The sequence below is a fragment of the Kwoniella newhampshirensis genome, chromosome 1, assembly GCF_039105145.1.
Source record: "Kwoniella newhampshirensis strain CBS 13917 chromosome 1, whole genome shotgun sequence".
Classification (NCBI taxonomy): Eukaryota; Fungi; Basidiomycota; class Tremellomycetes; order Tremellales; family Cryptococcaceae; genus Kwoniella; species Kwoniella newhampshirensis.
Window position 1 is genome coordinate 1,391,637 of NC_089955.1, and position 16,016 is coordinate 1,407,652.

General features: G+C 50.1%; 6 protein-coding genes across 6 annotated transcripts; 4 read left to right on the plus strand and 2 right to left on the minus strand.

Annotated features, from left to right (window-relative positions):
• Positions 1-123: 123 nt before the first annotated feature.
• On the plus strand, positions 124-6,854 carry IAR55_000508 (uncharacterized protein; the record flags this gene model as incomplete). Its single annotated transcript, XM_066943644.1, has 28 exons — positions 124-260; positions 349-711; positions 791-1,230; positions 1,307-1,532; positions 1,779-1,991; positions 2,057-2,087; positions 2,142-2,334; positions 2,388-2,464; positions 2,523-2,774; positions 2,829-2,888; positions 2,955-3,138; positions 3,193-3,290; positions 3,348-3,734; positions 3,791-3,927; positions 3,981-4,118; positions 4,173-4,272; positions 4,321-4,386; positions 4,437-4,498; positions 4,556-5,125; positions 5,234-5,336; positions 5,393-5,461; positions 5,529-5,555; positions 5,616-5,725; positions 5,774-6,007; positions 6,065-6,101; positions 6,238-6,412; positions 6,516-6,541; positions 6,600-6,854. The coding sequence occupies 28 exons, from the start codon at positions 124-126 to the stop codon at positions 6,852-6,854; spliced, it is 4,770 nt and encodes a 1,589-aa protein (XP_066806186.1).
• A 221-nt stretch (positions 6,855-7,075) lies between these two features.
• Positions 7,076-8,494, plus strand: IAR55_000509 (uncharacterized protein; the record flags this gene model as incomplete). Its single annotated transcript, XM_066943645.1, has 4 exons — positions 7,076-7,226; positions 7,360-7,690; positions 7,831-8,114; positions 8,292-8,494. The coding sequence occupies 4 exons, from the start codon at positions 7,076-7,078 to the stop codon at positions 8,492-8,494; spliced, it is 969 nt and encodes a 322-aa protein (XP_066806187.1).
• A 273-nt stretch (positions 8,495-8,767) lies between these two features.
• On the plus strand, positions 8,768-9,973 carry IAR55_000510 (uncharacterized protein; the record flags this gene model as incomplete). The annotated part of the gene is made up of 3 exons (XM_066943646.1): positions 8,768-9,246; positions 9,383-9,669; positions 9,777-9,973. The coding sequence occupies 3 exons, from the start codon at positions 8,768-8,770 to the stop codon at positions 9,971-9,973; spliced, it is 963 nt and encodes a 320-aa protein (XP_066806188.1).
• A 298-nt stretch (positions 9,974-10,271) lies between these two features.
• On the minus strand, positions 10,272-11,180 carry IAR55_000511 (uncharacterized protein; the record flags this gene model as incomplete). The annotated part of the gene is made up of 5 exons (XM_066943647.1): positions 10,272-10,386; positions 10,477-10,570; positions 10,666-10,742; positions 10,829-10,926; positions 11,076-11,180. 5 exons carry the CDS (start codon positions 11,178-11,180, stop codon positions 10,272-10,274), a joined length of 489 nt encoding a protein of 162 aa, XP_066806189.1.
• Positions 11,181-12,387: 1,207 nt separating this feature from the next.
• Positions 12,388-13,527, plus strand: IAR55_000512 (uncharacterized protein; the record flags this gene model as incomplete). The annotated part of the gene is made up of 1 exon (XM_066943648.1): positions 12,388-13,527. One exon carries the CDS (start codon positions 12,388-12,390, stop codon positions 13,525-13,527), a length of 1,140 nt encoding a protein of 379 aa, XP_066806190.1.
• Positions 13,528-14,067: 540 nt separating this feature from the next.
• Positions 14,068-15,818, minus strand: IAR55_000513 (uncharacterized protein; the record flags this gene model as incomplete). The annotated part of the gene is made up of 6 exons (XM_066943649.1): positions 14,068-14,236; positions 14,319-14,603; positions 14,687-14,933; positions 15,016-15,314; positions 15,417-15,594; positions 15,698-15,818. The coding sequence occupies 6 exons, from the start codon at positions 15,816-15,818 to the stop codon at positions 14,068-14,070; spliced, it is 1,299 nt and encodes a 432-aa protein (XP_066806191.1).
• Positions 15,819-16,016: the final 198 nt, after the last annotated feature.

A 16,016-nucleotide genomic window follows, 5' to 3' on the forward strand; every position in this document is an offset into this window, starting at 1 on the left:
CCTCCACCGAGAACTGCCACGTCATGACTTGTTCGCGTCGAAGGACGTGAATTAATCGAAAGTGCATCATCGTGAGTTGCGTACTTGGTCTTTCTGAGCGTGTCAGCCAAACGACAGAACAGTATGAGGAGTCCAACGAGATTGGGCTGGGTGGTTGGAGCTGCGCTTGCCGTCACTGGATCTGCAGGAGCTTCTTCGCCGCCTGTTAGCATCAGTCTGGAGACTAGTTGGCCTGCACCTCCCTTCATACTAGAAATCCTGTAGGTGTCTCTTGTTTTCTCTCGTGGACTGCATGTCATCTGGGTTCCACAACGATTTCGCGGAGAGAAACTGATTATTCGTCTCCAGTGAAACGGTGTACGACGAATCACCCTCGTCATACTTCCCACTCTTACATCTTCTCTCCTCACTTCCCGAATCATGTACCCCATCAACGATCCTATCCTCGACCCTCGACCTAATCTCATCCTATTCCCTACTCCCGTCCCCATCGTCCCTATCGACCTTCCATCTGGCTCTTTCACTCCAATCCACAGCTCCGAGGATCGAGGCAGAATACTCATGGTACGAGAGCGTGATACGGTCTCAGGAGACTAAGCTTGGTGTGGCAGGGTGTGAGGGTTGGGTGGAATGGAGAGGGAAAGGGTTTTGCGATGTGGAGGAGTTGAGAAGAGATATGGAATTGAGTATAGAAGAGAATGATCATTTGCCGTCAGTACCCTTTCCTTGATCCATCTCCTTTTATGAGGGATCATGGTGCGAACTGATGATCTGATATCACAACCTTTAGAAATGTTCAACCTCTCTCTCAGCCATTTGACCATACATTCCCTTCTTCATCCTCTTCCACTCCTACCTCTCCCAGAGCTATCATCTACTACACCCCTTCTTCTGCCCCAGCTTCATCTTTGTTGAACTATCTAGCGCACCACGCTTCCATTTATCCTGACTTCACCTATACGGTCCGATATCAACCTCCGTCCAATCGGTCTGCTGAAGGGGTTCGAAAAACCCCGTTGGCAGGATGGGGCGTCGAGATGGTTTTGAAAAAGACGGACTATCTAGTGGTCGATGATCGTGCTTCGGCAGGGTCTACCAGTGGAGTAGAGCAGGGAGTGACGTCGACAGTCGGCTTGGGGAATGAGACTGAAACTGGGGTATTTAGTCAAGTTTTAGGAGAAGATCCGTGGTCAGACTTGGCAAATCCATTGACGACTGAAGAAGTCAAAGGTCAGTCCTGTCTCTCTGGACGAATCAGCCCTTGTGATCAACAAATTAGCTGATGGTTCGAGTCTTCGATGAACAGATCTGGGCCTCAAAGCAACCGCATTAATCATGGCTTCCGACGACCCTCTCGAAGCGCTGACTCATCTCTCGCAAGATTTCCCAAAATATTCAGCAGCACTTGCCAGAAGTGTGGAAGTACCGGAGAATATCAGGATCCAGAGTAGGACCATCGCTGTCAGAGGTCAAGGGGGTCCCGCAATCTACGTGAATGGGAAAGCACTGGGTAGTGATCTGAACGCTTATTCGTAAGTTCTTCCTTCCGTGTTTGTTTGTTTTCTGCCCACCTGCTGCCCACCTGAAAACAACGGCCCCTGCTTCCATTCCCAATCCCAGCTCAAACGTACTGGTGAGAGGTCTTACCTCTCCACAGAGTGCCGGACTTGTCGGATTGTTCACGCTGTTGTCCCCATGTTTCTCTGCAGTTTGCCTTTCTCACAGCTTGTGTTGTTTTTGACCTGTACACCATTGCTGACCGCTCGAGTGTGATGTAGTTTACTGAAAGCAATCCGCGACGAGAGGCACCTCATCCTGTCATTGACGTCCCTTGGATTGACACCGAAACAAGCAGTCAATTTGATCTCCGATCCTGTTGTTGGTCAAGCTCAGACGGAAGACGAAGCGGGAGAAGGCATTGTGGATGCAAGTGATCGTATCGAGGGCGACAAGGTCATCACATGGTGGAACGACATCGAAAAGGACAAGAGGTGAGCTATGTTGCTTATTCTCTATCTTGAGCAAATAGCAGACAGCTGACCACACATGATGTCAGATACAAGAATTGGCCAGTCCACATCCAAGGTGTAAGCTACATGAGGATATTCCCGCTCGAGCACAGAAGCTGACCTTTTCTCCAGTATATGCGACCTATCTATCCTGGTCAATTTCACACCGTTCGGCGCAACACTTGGAATCTCGTGTTTGTCCTTGACCTCGCAAGTGTGCCGTCGTTGGACATCATCGCGTCTTCCATCAGTCCGATGATTCAACGTGGTCTTCCAATCAGGTTTGGAATCGTACCCATGTTCGACCTTGCGGTGAACGACATATGTAAGTGCCATGTCCATATTGGTTTCGTTTTGACTGACGATGAAAGCTTGTAGCCTCTCAGATGGCAAAGATCTTCCACTATTCCGTGCAAACGTTCGGTCGCGGCGCCACTCGTGATTTCTTCGCTGCGGTGAGCATTCAAGTTCAGCTGCCATCTCAGATTACTGAGATTTGTCTTCCATTTCCAGCTCGTCGGTATCATTCCGAGCACCCTGACCGCGCCAGGTACAGTCACCATAGATCATGCTCGTAAAGCCTACGACATTCTGGCTGCCGAATCCACCAAAGCCGCTTTGCCTTTCGATGAGGTGATTGCCAGTGAGGATTACGATCATCACTTAGCCCAGACTGCGGAATACATGAATCGACTCCTCGCCACAAAGCAAGAGTCCAAAGCAGGACATCTATTTATCAATGGAAAGTATACACCTTTGGGAGGCGTGAGTAGAGTGATCGTGTCTGAAGTAAACGGATGCTGACGTCAGACTGCACAGCACTGGACCGCAATCGTGCAATCTGAGATGGCATCTCAGCTTGGATACCTTCAAGAACAGGTCAGTCTCTCTTTCCCACAACTTTCAGTGTCATCAAGGGTGTGACTGACAACATTGCGGTCCCAGATCATGCTCGGCGACGCTCCCGAAGATATGTCTACCTACTTTTATGACCTTCCTTCAAGCTCAAAAAGAAGGAGCAAACTCGTGATACCTGGTACAGGAGAAACCAAGTTGAGGTCGTACAATTTGATTGACCTGTTCCAGGACGATGCAGCCAAGAAGTTGACATCTGATTTCGTCTATGCCGGTGAGTCGATATGAAGCAGTCTCGTGTTGGTGCATACTGATGCCCCAGTTGTAGACGGAGATCGCGGCGCGCCAATCACCATGTGGGTTGTAGGAGATCTTGATACGGCGGAGGGACAAAGAGTGGTGATGGATGCTCTGAGACACCTTGATGTGAGCTGAATGGTGCGATGAAGACGCAAGACGCTCGTGAAGCTAATCAATATACAGACACCTGAATGCGCTTCACGATTAGGCTTCATTCACATTGCATCAACAGACCATCAGGAAGTGAGGGGCAACGAGAGGCTGTCCACAATGATCTATCAGCTACTGGACCAATCCTCGCTGTCTACAGCAAGACCTTCCGATTTACTGGACCTGTTTGGAGAAGTTGACCTCACCAGTGAAATGTCTGGGTCACAGGATGAGATCACTACGCAGTCGTCTGAAGACCCGCAGAGGTCTCACGAAAGCCAGCCCTTGAACGGGATGACCTTTGATGGATGGACTACGAGTACAGTAGCAGCTTCTGCAGAATTCTGGAAAGTGGGTAGTAAGATCGCGGACGAGTTAGGCCTGGAAGATGGACGGCCTCATTTACTGGTCAATGGAAGGGTAAGGATATCAGGCTGCACAGTTATATAGGCTCCCAGCTGATGTGATCGCCATAGCTTGTTGGTCCACTGACCGAGAAAACCTTCCCTGTCGAGGACTTTGACGCTTTGGAGATCTACGAGCACAGGAAACGAGTGAAGCCTGTCATCGATGTCCTTAAGACTATGTATGACGACATTACCGTTTTTGATCGGTGAGTGTGATCATCCCACTACCGAGCAGATTTGAGCTGACAAGTCTTTCCAGGCCGACCTTGGGCAATTTAATCGCTATGTCCTCATCCGTGATCACGGCTGCTTACAAGCCAGTCGATGCGGAAGGTATTTTCGCTCCGCTACAAATGTCGAGAGGGAGATTTTACCGTAAACTGGACAATGGAGATATGTGAGTTGCCAAAGCAAGCAACAGGAAGTCAGATTGACAATGGAATGGATTCAGGTCTTTCACGATTGGAGATTTGGACACCGCGATCCTGCAAGTTGCAGCTGTGGTCGATCCTCTATCTGAACATGCTCAACGATGGTCTACTCAGCTAAAGGTGGGCTAAAATGTGGATTGAAGCGGTCAGACGCTAACTCGCCAACAGACCCTAGCTGAGATGGAGAACATCGCCGTTTCCGTATATCTAGAGCCGGAACCAGTAATGACTGAGGTCAGTGCAGCTAGTCTGATCAGAAAGGCGAACCTGACGCGATGCTCCAGGTCAAGTTGAAGCGCTTCTATCGAGCGTCAATACCGCCGCAAGTCACCTTTGACGTTGATGGGTAAGTGGATTGGGTTAATGAGGAAAGATCAACATGTGTCTGACCCTTCTGTTGCAGCGAGGTCATTGCCCCTGGCGTTGTCTTCGATAACTTACCATCGTCACCCATCTTCACTCTCGGTCTCGATACGCCTCCATCGTGGATCGTCAGTCCAAAGACTTCACCCTACGATCTGGACAATCTTGTACTTTCTCAAGTTCATGATCCTCTCCATGTCCTTTTTCAACTCAAGCAGCTCCTAATCGAGGGACATGCTCGAGAAGGAGAGAACGTGCCGCCTCGTGGACTTCAACTTCAGTTGAGAACCGGCGGCTTGGAAGTGGCAGCCGATACGCAAGTGATGGCTAATTTGGGCTACTTACAATTCAGAGCCACTCCGGGGGTATACGAGTTGTCGATTAGACCTGGAAGGGGTAGAGAGGTCTTCGAGTTGGAGAGTGTAGGCAATCGAGATTGGGATAGTGAGACTGTAAATGTGACAGGGGCAGGGGTGATGCTTGCTTCCTTCGAAGGAACGACTATCTTCCCTAGGATCGCGAGGAAGGATGGGATGGAAAGAGCCGACGTACTGGCTCCGGAAGACGGGGTGAAGAAGGAAGAGTCACTGGCTGGTGCTGTATTTTCAAAGTGAGATCAATCCACATCATCGTGTTTCTGATGGAATCTTCCACCTCATGATGACCAACGATACGCTTTACTTTCAGACATCAGAGCTGATGTCTTGTATCTGGCTAGAATGAAATCGATAATCGGACTGTCAACAGAGCTTGCAACGACAAACAAAAGCCGGCATGCCGATATCAATATCTTCACGGTCGCTTCTGGTCTTCTGTATGAAGTGAGAAATGTGGACTGCGTGAGACGATTACATAGAAGACTGACCTAAGTCGATAGCGATTCGCATCTATTATGATTCTAAGCGTCATGAAACATACCAAAAGCACCGTCAAATTCTGGTTCATTGTAGGTGACCCCCTGTTCTTGTCCCAACGTACGATTCAAGGCTAATACGTGTCACTCTGCCCATCAGGAAAACTTTCTCTCCCCGACATTCATCGTTCGTTACCAGATCCTGTCTCATCGCATTACTCAGTGTGCTGATGATCATGGATTACAGGCTTTCATCCCCAAACTCGCTGAGGAATATGGCTTCCAATATGAACTGGTCACATACAAATGGCCTCATTGGCTTCGAGCTCAAACAGAGAAACAGAGAATTATTTGGGCGTGAGTGTATCTGCTTAATGAGTGTTAGAAAGCTAAAAATTCCGACAGCTACAAGATTCTATTCCTCGACGTTCTCTTCCCTATGGATTTGGACAAGGTCATCTTCGTGGACGCGGACCAGATCGTCAGAACGGATATGAAAGAACTTGTCGATGTGGATCTCCATGGCAGAGTATATGGATATCCCCCAATGGGTAACAGTAGAGAGGGAATGGAAGGCTTTAGGTTCTGGAAGACTGGGTACTGGAAGGATGCGTTGAGAGGGAGACCCTATCATATCAGGTGGGTGCAGCAGTCGTGCTGAGATCTGGATACGCGACTGATATCGCGGCTGGTCAGTGCGCTGTATGTGGTGGATCTCAAACGATTCAGACAGGTAAGCAGCTCCCTGATGACTCGTTTTGGGACAGTGCACCATGAGCTGATCGTGAATGGGGTGAATTAGCTCGCAACTGGAGTAAGCTTGAACTAGTGATTTCGAGGCATGATCTGACGCATTGATGCAATCACAGGATCGGCTCCGAGGTCAATATCACGCTCTTTCAGCTGACCCTAACTCTCTCGCCAATCTCGATCAAGACTTGCCAAATTCAATGCAGGACACTATCCCAATTTGGACGCTGGATCAGGATTGGTTATGGTGTCAGACCTGGTGTAGCGATGGGAGTCTGGAGACTGCCAAAACGAGTGAGTCAGAGCGCCTTTTTCTGCGTCACAATGAGTCGGCAGGTGTACCTATCTGAAGACCAAGATTAATACCTTGATGACGACGCTGAAATCTGTTTTGCAGTCGATCTTTGTCAAAATCCTCTTACAGTCAGTCACCTGCAGTCTTGCTGCCAATTTGAGCTGAAATCTCGTTTCCCCTTAACAGAAAGAGCCGAAGCTGGTCAGAGCACGACAGATCCCCGAATGGGACGTGTACGATCGAGAGATTGCAGCTTTCGCGGCACGTGTCTCAGAAGACGGAGGAGAGAGCGGAGCATTGGCGGGCAGCGTGGATGATCTAGCTTCGGAAGTGGTCAAGGGTGGGAACGAAAAGTCCTTGGAAGCCATTCATGAGGATGCTGGCTCAGACATGGACGAGGCGGACGAAGAGGATCCGAGGAGGTTGGAAGATGAGTTGTGATTTGCATGCGGTACTCGATTATGCATGGGATCAGATTCAATTTGCAGTCAGATCACGGACCGAGAGAGATATCAAGGCACGCAGAAAGCGGAAGGTTCCACTTTGTAGCATTTCCACAAAATGTTGAAATCAACAGGCATTGTTCTCGTTCTGAACCATACCTGCCTCTGTGACTGTCCGATACGTCAGTCAAATCCGATCCATTGGTACGCAAGCTTGGGATGATCGGACTGGCTTTGATCAAAACCCCAGGGACAGCTGGACGGATATCAGTCCTGATATCTGCAGGTCCTTCTTCGTCGTCTCAACAGAGAGCTGTGATCAGATACATCCACTCTTGCGTGCGCCGAAATGCCAAAGGGTCTACGAAGTGTGAGTCATTCCTCGTCCTCTGTTCTTGAATCAGCAGTCCCGGCTTTCATCGACAAGGTCAATGTCCTCCCTCCTCGTTCCTATTCTAAAGTTCTACCTGTGAAAGTGGTTTCCATACTCACCAACTCAACAGCCAAACCATTCTTCCCCCTCGACCCATTTCCTCGTCAACCCCCTCCGCCGCGACCCACCCCCGTACCCCTAACTTCCCCATGGCCATGGCGTCCTCTCTCTTCCCCTGAGAGTTCCAGAACCGGAAGGAAAACGAACACCGCGACGCAGACCGCGGTTGGGGTCGGTGGTGCCGAGGAACGAGTGATTTACGCTAGATCATTACCTGCTTCACCTAGGAGGAATCTATTTTTGGCTTGTTCGATGGCTTGGTTCGGGATACTGTTCTATCTCATGCCTGATAAGCCGAGAATGCCAGATTGGTGGTCTGTCGAGGATGTAGGATATGCTACGTGAGTCTAGGCGAGGTTCACGGATCTCTTATTTTGGACTTGGTCTTCCCTCCGAAGCTCCGAATCAACGCCATATCCATTACCGGGGGTGATTGCGACCCAAGATGAATCAAGCTGATATCCTTGTCCGATCCGGACAGCCGAGTATGGGGAACTATCAACAATCACCTGCTCATCGAAGCTCCTCCATACTTAGCAGTCATAGGAGGGGGCGTAGCTCTCTATCGAGTCTTCCTGACCACACGTCGGGTCACCCGACTCTCACTGATCAGAATACCTCACTCAGCATCGTCACCGACGGGTGGAGAAGGAAAGGAGGAGATATATTTGAGGATGATGACGGGTCGTCAGGCCCTATTGGGACGGTTGGCGAAACCGAGAGATTTCCAGCTAGGAGATTTGACGGTTGCAGCTGTTCCGGGACGTGAGTGATGCTCGTTCTCTCTCCATCCTATCAGTTCTCTCTCCCTCTCCTACCTGCCCAAATCTGGAATCTGATCATATGGATCGTCCGCATCCGTTCTTAACGCTATTCACAGAAATGCGCTCCTTTGCTCTTCTTCTTCTCCATGATGATGTAGGGCTAATTCTGTCCCCGCAGGTTCCGGAAAAGGCTTCCTTAGCCTCGTAGTTGCTGATGGAGCAAGGAGATCGTGGACAGAGGAGAGACCGTATTATATGGACTTCAGAGATACGAGGTTTCTGAACGAGACCCAGGAGGAAGTGGTCGTCTCGCTGAACAGGCTGGAGAACGTGTTTGGCAAAGTGGATTTGAACGTCGAGTTGGGCAAGAAAAAGCGATAATCACATGCATGGCGTACATATATTCGTGTGTCCTTCACATCGTATGGCGACGTCCATACTCCTCAGCTGTAACATAGTATATTGCTTTGTGCTTGAGCGACGACGGTGACATCCATCGAGGCAACGACCAAATTTGGTTCCGTTGATCTTCATCATGCATGATCGGAGCAACCGAGTTTCCGACTTTCTTTTTTTTGAATCGCCTGTTATTGGTGTCGTTCACCTATTTCGTTTCATACACCTTCCATACATACCAAACGACGGCTCTACAGGATGGAGAGAACGGCTCGGTTCGCTCTTCGAAGTGTGCTGCTTCATCGTGCCACTGCTTCCTCACCGCAATTCCCAGTCTTCTTACGTTCATCAAACGCTTCGAGCAGTCGATCAGCCTCAACGACAACTTCCCAGTCCCCCTCTACCTCCACTCAACCTCCCAGAGAAGCTCGCCTATCGTTCCCATCCCCTCCTCCTCCTACTCGAACGCCAACCCTTCAACAGCTCCGCGCAGGCGCTGCATCTTCTCCCGTCCCGCTTCTCGCTCCATGGCCTTGGCATACCGTACCCTCCTCTTCACCCGACGAGACAGTCCTGGAACGCACGGTCTTTGCCAGACCGCCTACTCAGAGTCCGTCGCTCTTACTGCTGGTTTTGGGGATCTGGGGACTGTTACTCATCACTTGGCCTTCGATGCCCTCTGTGCCTAAGAAGGAGATCTCCGAGGAGGAAAGGGCCAAGATTGAAGCTAGACAACGGTATGTACTGTTCCACACCATCTATTGAAGGGGTGAACCACATACGCTTTACCTTGGTTGCACCATCTCTCGCTGCTTCGTCCAATTCTGACCTGTGCAACATGGTTTGCGCGATGAGCTAACATCATCACAACAGGACAAGCGGCCTCATCACCAAGATCAGCACCCGGATAACAGATACCATCATCGCGTATTCCGAGCCAATCCTGATGTCGGGCGTGGCTCTCGTCATCGGAGCATTCGTGATTGGCTCAAGTCGGATCGTTACTCGGCTCTCGATGGTGCAGATCCGACCGAAAAACGGATCCACCGGAACGAAGACTTTCCTCAAGTTGACGAGTGTAGGGCATGAGATGAGTAAAGGGTTGGTGAAGCCCAAGGAGATGAGAGTGGAAGACTGTAAAGTCTACTTCCCAAACCTTCGTGAGTCAAGTGGTCCCCTCGCTTTCGCTTTCACTTCCCACAGTCACACTTGGGGGACCTGTCACCATTGAGCTGATCCTTGAGTTGTGACCACCCGTAACATGTAGAAAAAGCAACGACGGTCAGATTACAATTACTTCGACCAGACGGTACATTGGCGCCAAGATGGAGCGTGGACAGGATACCCTACGCATTGAACTTCAACGTGATGAAGGAGTTCAAGGAGACGAATAAGGAGGTGGTCGTATCGATGAATAGGGTGGAACATGTGTTTGGAAGAGTGGGAGGTCCTCCGCCTCAGTAAGACGGGCTGGCCGGCTGGGTTGACGAGTGCACCTGACCTAGACATTGGTGTCACGTAGATCAGATGACATGCATAACGAGAACATGAACATGATTCTTTACGACGACTATTGATAGAGTCCTTGGTACACTTCATTCAGGGGGGTCAGATGGAGAGTGTATCGTCAGTCCTGATACTGTAAAATGCCATATCCCATATACATGACTGACAAGCAAGCGATAAGTCGTTTGGCCAACTTCTAGGCTTGGGTATACTATACATTGAGAAGGTATATATGTCATAGTGACTCTTCGCCACGCTATGACATATCCATGCGCTCATCATCGCCTTCCACTGCGAACCCTCTTTCTCTAAGTGTATTATCCACAGCGGCTCGAACATCCACATCTTCTTCCTTGATATAGTTTCCAGCACTAGTCCAAGATGAGCATATCAGATCAGCATGATTGAGCGCTCAGTCCCCGCAGTCGAATGGCGGGGTGAAAGGTGATCATCCTACTCACGTTAAACTTGATTTGTAAGAGGAGTCAACGGTGGTCAAGAGATCTCTGAGATTGGCAAGACCTTTGCGCAAACAATCGACAGCTGAGAGATTATCTGCGAGATGTTGTAGACCGACGTCAGTCCCCGTCGATGATGCCTTGAGGACGTTCACGTATTGTGAAGAGAATTCGTATATACAAGACACGCACCGTACATCTGGATCCGAAGATGAATCTTGGGTTCGGAAGGGTGAGGAGCAGTGTAGCCGCAGAACTCCACATCGGGACTGATAGCCCCACAGGAGGAGAAAGAGACCTTTCCGTCAGTCTGGTTCGATGCACGCATCGGGGAAGGAGAAGTTGTCCCGCTCACTCCTTCATTATTATCCACCTCAAGGCATTTCCCAAGGTATGGTCTTCTTGCCAGAGACAGAATGTACAAGCTGAATAGTCAGGTTCGTAACCTGGTAACTGTGAAGCAGACCGAAGAGATTACACAGTCAGCACGGGAGCACGGACCGCTAGTTTCAGCAGTAGGAAGACAAGGGTGCAGAGATCGAGATGGGGTCGTGACATGTATCATCGGTGAAGAAGAGGAGAGGTGGATCAGACCAACGCACGATGGTGATCTTCTCATGTGTAAGCGAGGTCGAGACCGATTGAAGCAGCGTTCCTGCATTGTCGAGTCGTGAGGTAGACTGAGTGGGGGCTTCTTCGTCGGCCATTCTGTATGTCGTCTGAGAAGCTGTTCCGAGATGTCACAGTGTATGAGCTGTGTGGTGTATGATATGGGTGACGAGCGAAATCAATAGATGGATCAAAATCTCGACGACGAAACAACAAGAAATATTTGCTTCCGTCCTGAGGATTCGCTGTGGTTATGTAATCATTCCTTCCCCATAGCGACAGTGAGAGAGCGGGATCAAACTTACCCCTTTGTCTGATCCCTCCTGGTAAAGGCACCGAAACGACTGAGAGGTGATCGACCGTTTCCGTTTCCCCTCCTTTTGTTCATTCCTCCATGTTGACATCTCTCTTACGCATCTCTCTCTCGATCACCATGACAGCGCCTACTCCACATGATGACGGATGAGACAATATCGATCGCTGACTGACGAGCTCACTATGGAACAGAGACTGACCATCGAGCCGTGTGACTGATGTGAGAGTGAGACGACTGACTTTGAGTTTCATGTCTGGCTAAGGGGGAGTCGTCGTCACTTCTTCAAAGATGTACCGCGAAATGCGTTTCAGTGAGGCGGTTCTCAGTCTGACGAGAGAGAGAGAGAACAAAGAGACTTTCGACTACTGAAGTGATTGGCGAGTGATGGATGAAGGAAAGCGCAAAACGCTTGCTAAGGTGACTTGAGTGGCAAGATCATGTCTCTCCTAGCGATATAAGATACTGTCTCTCTCATTCAAGTTCCGATCACATTCTTCATTCTGGTTCTCTTTTCAGACCAGCATTGGTATTCTCTTCAAGACCACTGTACACTGGACCGGTCGAGTCTTCCCAATCGGGATGGAACGACAACAGGAACAGCAGCCACGAGGAGCACCTGGTCCAGCAGGACCGCCGCCCCTCCCATCTCAACAGGCCAGCAGTGCCATCAATGAACCGCGGAGGGATATGGTGTTCATGTACCACACCGGTAGAATAACCTATGATCCTGTTGCTAATAGTTATTCTATCCACGTAAGTGTGATCGGGCACTGCATCGCCCTCTGACCATGAAACTGATGGATTCCTCTTCACCCAGGCTTATGAACCGCGCGTCGGGGAACTCGCTGCGCACACTCTGTATGGACCGTAAGTGTCGTGTATTCAAATTTCATCCGGTCATCACATCCACATCTCTTTGCATCAGATATGGACCTCGGACTGACACCAGGTTTGCCTTTTCAACCATTAGCATTGCAGGTCCCGACCCAATGACTGATATGACCCGGTGGACGATGACTTTCGGTTTCGTCCCCCTCCGATGCATTCCTCTTCCCCCTCGTCCTCCTGGCGCGGGCCGGCCAACACTGAATATCCTCACCACTCCACCAAGCCTTACTACGTCTGTCCAACCTCAACAGACTGGTTCCGTTATCGTCGACCAGCCAACTGGGAACGCATCAGCACCTGCAAGCACTGCTACACGTGAACCGGTTGCACCACAATTTCATCCTCGAGCCGCTACTCCCCCTCAAGAACAACTCTCTGGCTATCGAGCCCCGCCTCCTCCACCTCCGTGCGAACCCCAGCCATCTCAAGGACAGCCAGTTGCGACATTGTTCGCACAAGCTGCCGGGCATCGTCCAACTGACACTCTTCGGGCAGCAGGGATCCGACCACCACCTTTCGAGGCTGCCATGCATCTGGTTTCGCCTCCTCCTCCTGTCTCTGTTGCATTCGACACATCATCGCGACCAGTTGGACTTTATACTTCCCCTCCGCCTGTCACTCCTACTCGACGATATCATCCATATGCTCACCCACGCTCGAGCGAGACTGGATTCGCGTCTCGACTCGATCAAGAATCACTCTCGAGGTCTCGTCGACCCGAATCAATCTCTTTGCCACCTCTTGCTGAACTGCTTGCTCCTCAACAACGTTCGTCATCGACAGCCCAACAGACACCGGGAGCTTTCCATGACGACTCGCTGGAACTTCCTCCCATCCGAAGATTCCTGGAGGAGGATGAAATCTATATCCCATCGTCTTACTCGTCATTTCTTGCAGACGGCGAGCCCAGAGGAGAGGCTCTTGCTCTATCTTCGCGGAACGGTTCGGATCAAGCCCGAGTCCCTATTCCATCTTTTGATGCTGATACGAATGTCGCTCAAGGTCCCTCGATCGCTCTCAGTACCTCGTCTTCGTCTAGGAGACAGGACGATCACGACGGACAGTCTGCTCATCACTCTTCCTCCACTCCCCGTTCTCCCCCTGCTCAAAGTCGGACTTACACTCGAGAAGACCTAGTCAGTACAGAGAACTTGGGAGGATCCCTGGGTAACAACCGTGGTTTCTGCTACTCGGCTGAAAGATCAAGTCACCGCGAAGGCAGTCAGGATAGAACCCGATGAAGATTCTAAGGATCTTTGAGGTATTGATTGATCCGCTAATCAAGAGACTGACTGACCAACTGACTGTTCGGATTCAGAGGCTCGAAAGGTCGACTCAGAGGAACCGGTATGGTTCGAAATCAAGGTCGGTCACTCATTCAGTAAGGAAAGGAAATAGAAGAAAGACAAAAAGGATTGGAACTAAAAAAACAAACCAGAAAAACGAGGACAAGACAAAAACATAATAGAAGAATGACATGATTGACTTGACTGCTCTGATCGATTGATTGATAGCTTGACTGTTTGATTGGATGCCTTGATGGATAGCCTGACAAACGCGCAAAGTCAGACTCACATTTACCCTGCTTACTAAGGCATGCTCCCAATCTGTAAACCTGTGAGGCTTGGCTGGTCACTATTCCAGATGCATGATCGAATGCAAGAAAGCAATTGAAGATCTCGGACAGAGTATGCGAAGCTGTCTGCGATAGGATCGTTGGAACTCATGGTAAACGACACAACGCATTTGAAGTGTTGATGAATGCATATGCGAAGCTGGTCCTATCGTTTGACAGGTCCTCGCTTCTTGGTCTTCGGGAAAGTGACGGGAGCTACCAAAATGGCTTTTCGTGCCGCACTCGCCTCCGCCATCGAGAGACCTTGTTTCTCTCTTTCCGCGGGAGTGGCGAGGTTGACCGAACAACCCAATGATCTGTAGATTGTAGTGACTCTATTCCGACGAAATGTTTGTCAATACGACGATACATGCTGAGCACATCGGGAAGCAGAAGCGCGGTCAGAAGTGGACTCACTTTGCAGGCTCCATCTTCAGATCCTTCGCAACCTTGCCTATCTCTACAGCATATCCATCCAACAAGAGATACAGCAAACAAATCCACGCCAAAAGCTTCGTCCTCGTCTTCTCCGTAACGGTATGTTTCTTGCCCGCCGTCTCTGAAAAACGAGTGATGAGACCGTCAATGAGTTGACGAGGGACACCGGGGAATTTGGCAGATAGTTCGGATGAAGGTGTTTTGGAGAGCCGAGGGGCAAAGTCGTGGAACGCGAGCAGACAAGAGAGATAGTAGAGGAAGCGCCTGAGGAAGGGCGGAAAAGGATAATGTTGTTAGTGTCCTGTGATAACGTCTAGAGGCACTGACTGCTCAAGTCGACCACTCACATCTGGGTACGTCTCAAAGACTTGTCCTTCAGATGTGCGATCACTCGACATTTGTCCTGGAGCCATAAACTCCTTCTGAAGGGCAGTAAGCCCACTCGAGCCTTGTCGTCTTTCGCTTCCAATAGATGACTAACGTCGATGGCTGTCCATTCTGATGCTGGGATGATTGAGTCACGAGGATAGACGGCAGTGACGTCTGACGTGGTGATGTTGGGTGTAGGTATGACCTCGCTTGGTTTCTCCGGCCCTACCATCAGGAAGTTCATGATCAGTCGTCCTCCCTTCTTCTCACTCTGCTGAACCTTTTGAGCCTCAAAAACCACACATACCTTCATCAACGGCCATCTCCCCGATGCTCTCCATCAAATGTCCACGAACGCCCTCCATAGCGCCCACATCCACCTTGTTCCTCTCCTCTGCCCTAATTTGCACTTTCGCTTTTCTCGTCCCGAAAGCTTCGCCCAAATCATTACGTTTAGCCTTGTACAGCGCTCTTTGATCAGCGACGGGAGCTTGCGACAGTCCGGCGGTCTTCAGTCGCTTGACACTGTGCGAGAGGAGGTAGAGAGGGGCGGAAGGGTGAACATGGAGAGTTTGTGTGGAGGGGTCGTAGATCGCAGGGAGATATCTGGTGATCCAGACCTCTCGTCAGCCGGGCATTTGGGAAATGTGCCGCAGCGAAAATAGAAGGAAGGCTTTCGACAAGTAGCTGAATGAAAGGAAAACACACTGGCAGTCTGATCCTTCCGCATCTAATCTCTGATCTCGATTGTGACTCGAAAATTCGACATCTTCTGTCTCCCCAGCAATCATGGTGTACTGTTTGGTCAGAGCGGAAGAAGAAGCAGCTTCTCGAGAATACATGGTGAATGGCGTTGATTTGGCTGGTCGGACCGAGGGGAAGTTGACTGAGAGGGTGCAATTCGGCTTCAATCAGTGTCCTGCTTACAGCTCCGCTAAATGCGAGACTGCTGGCAAAGGTATGCGCTTGACCCTCACAGCACCACTCACCAAACGCAGGTCCAGCAGAGGACGAAGCTTCCTCAACGACGACTTGGACATCAGTGGCCAGATCTGCCGCCGCAGACTTGCGTTTGTTCGTCTTCTTGGGAGGTTGGGAGGTTGAGGCCATGATGATGCTTCTCGTAGGTGCGGGCCCCTATTCAAGATGGGTCATGCAAAGCTGTCCAAGGATTATGTGGTTGTTGAAAGAGATACAAGCGAAGATCTGGTCGTTTTGAACATTTTGATTATGCGTTTTCATGCCAGGGTGAAAATCACGTGATGACATTGTCCACGTGTTTCAAGACCAAAGTTGTTGTTGCGGGTT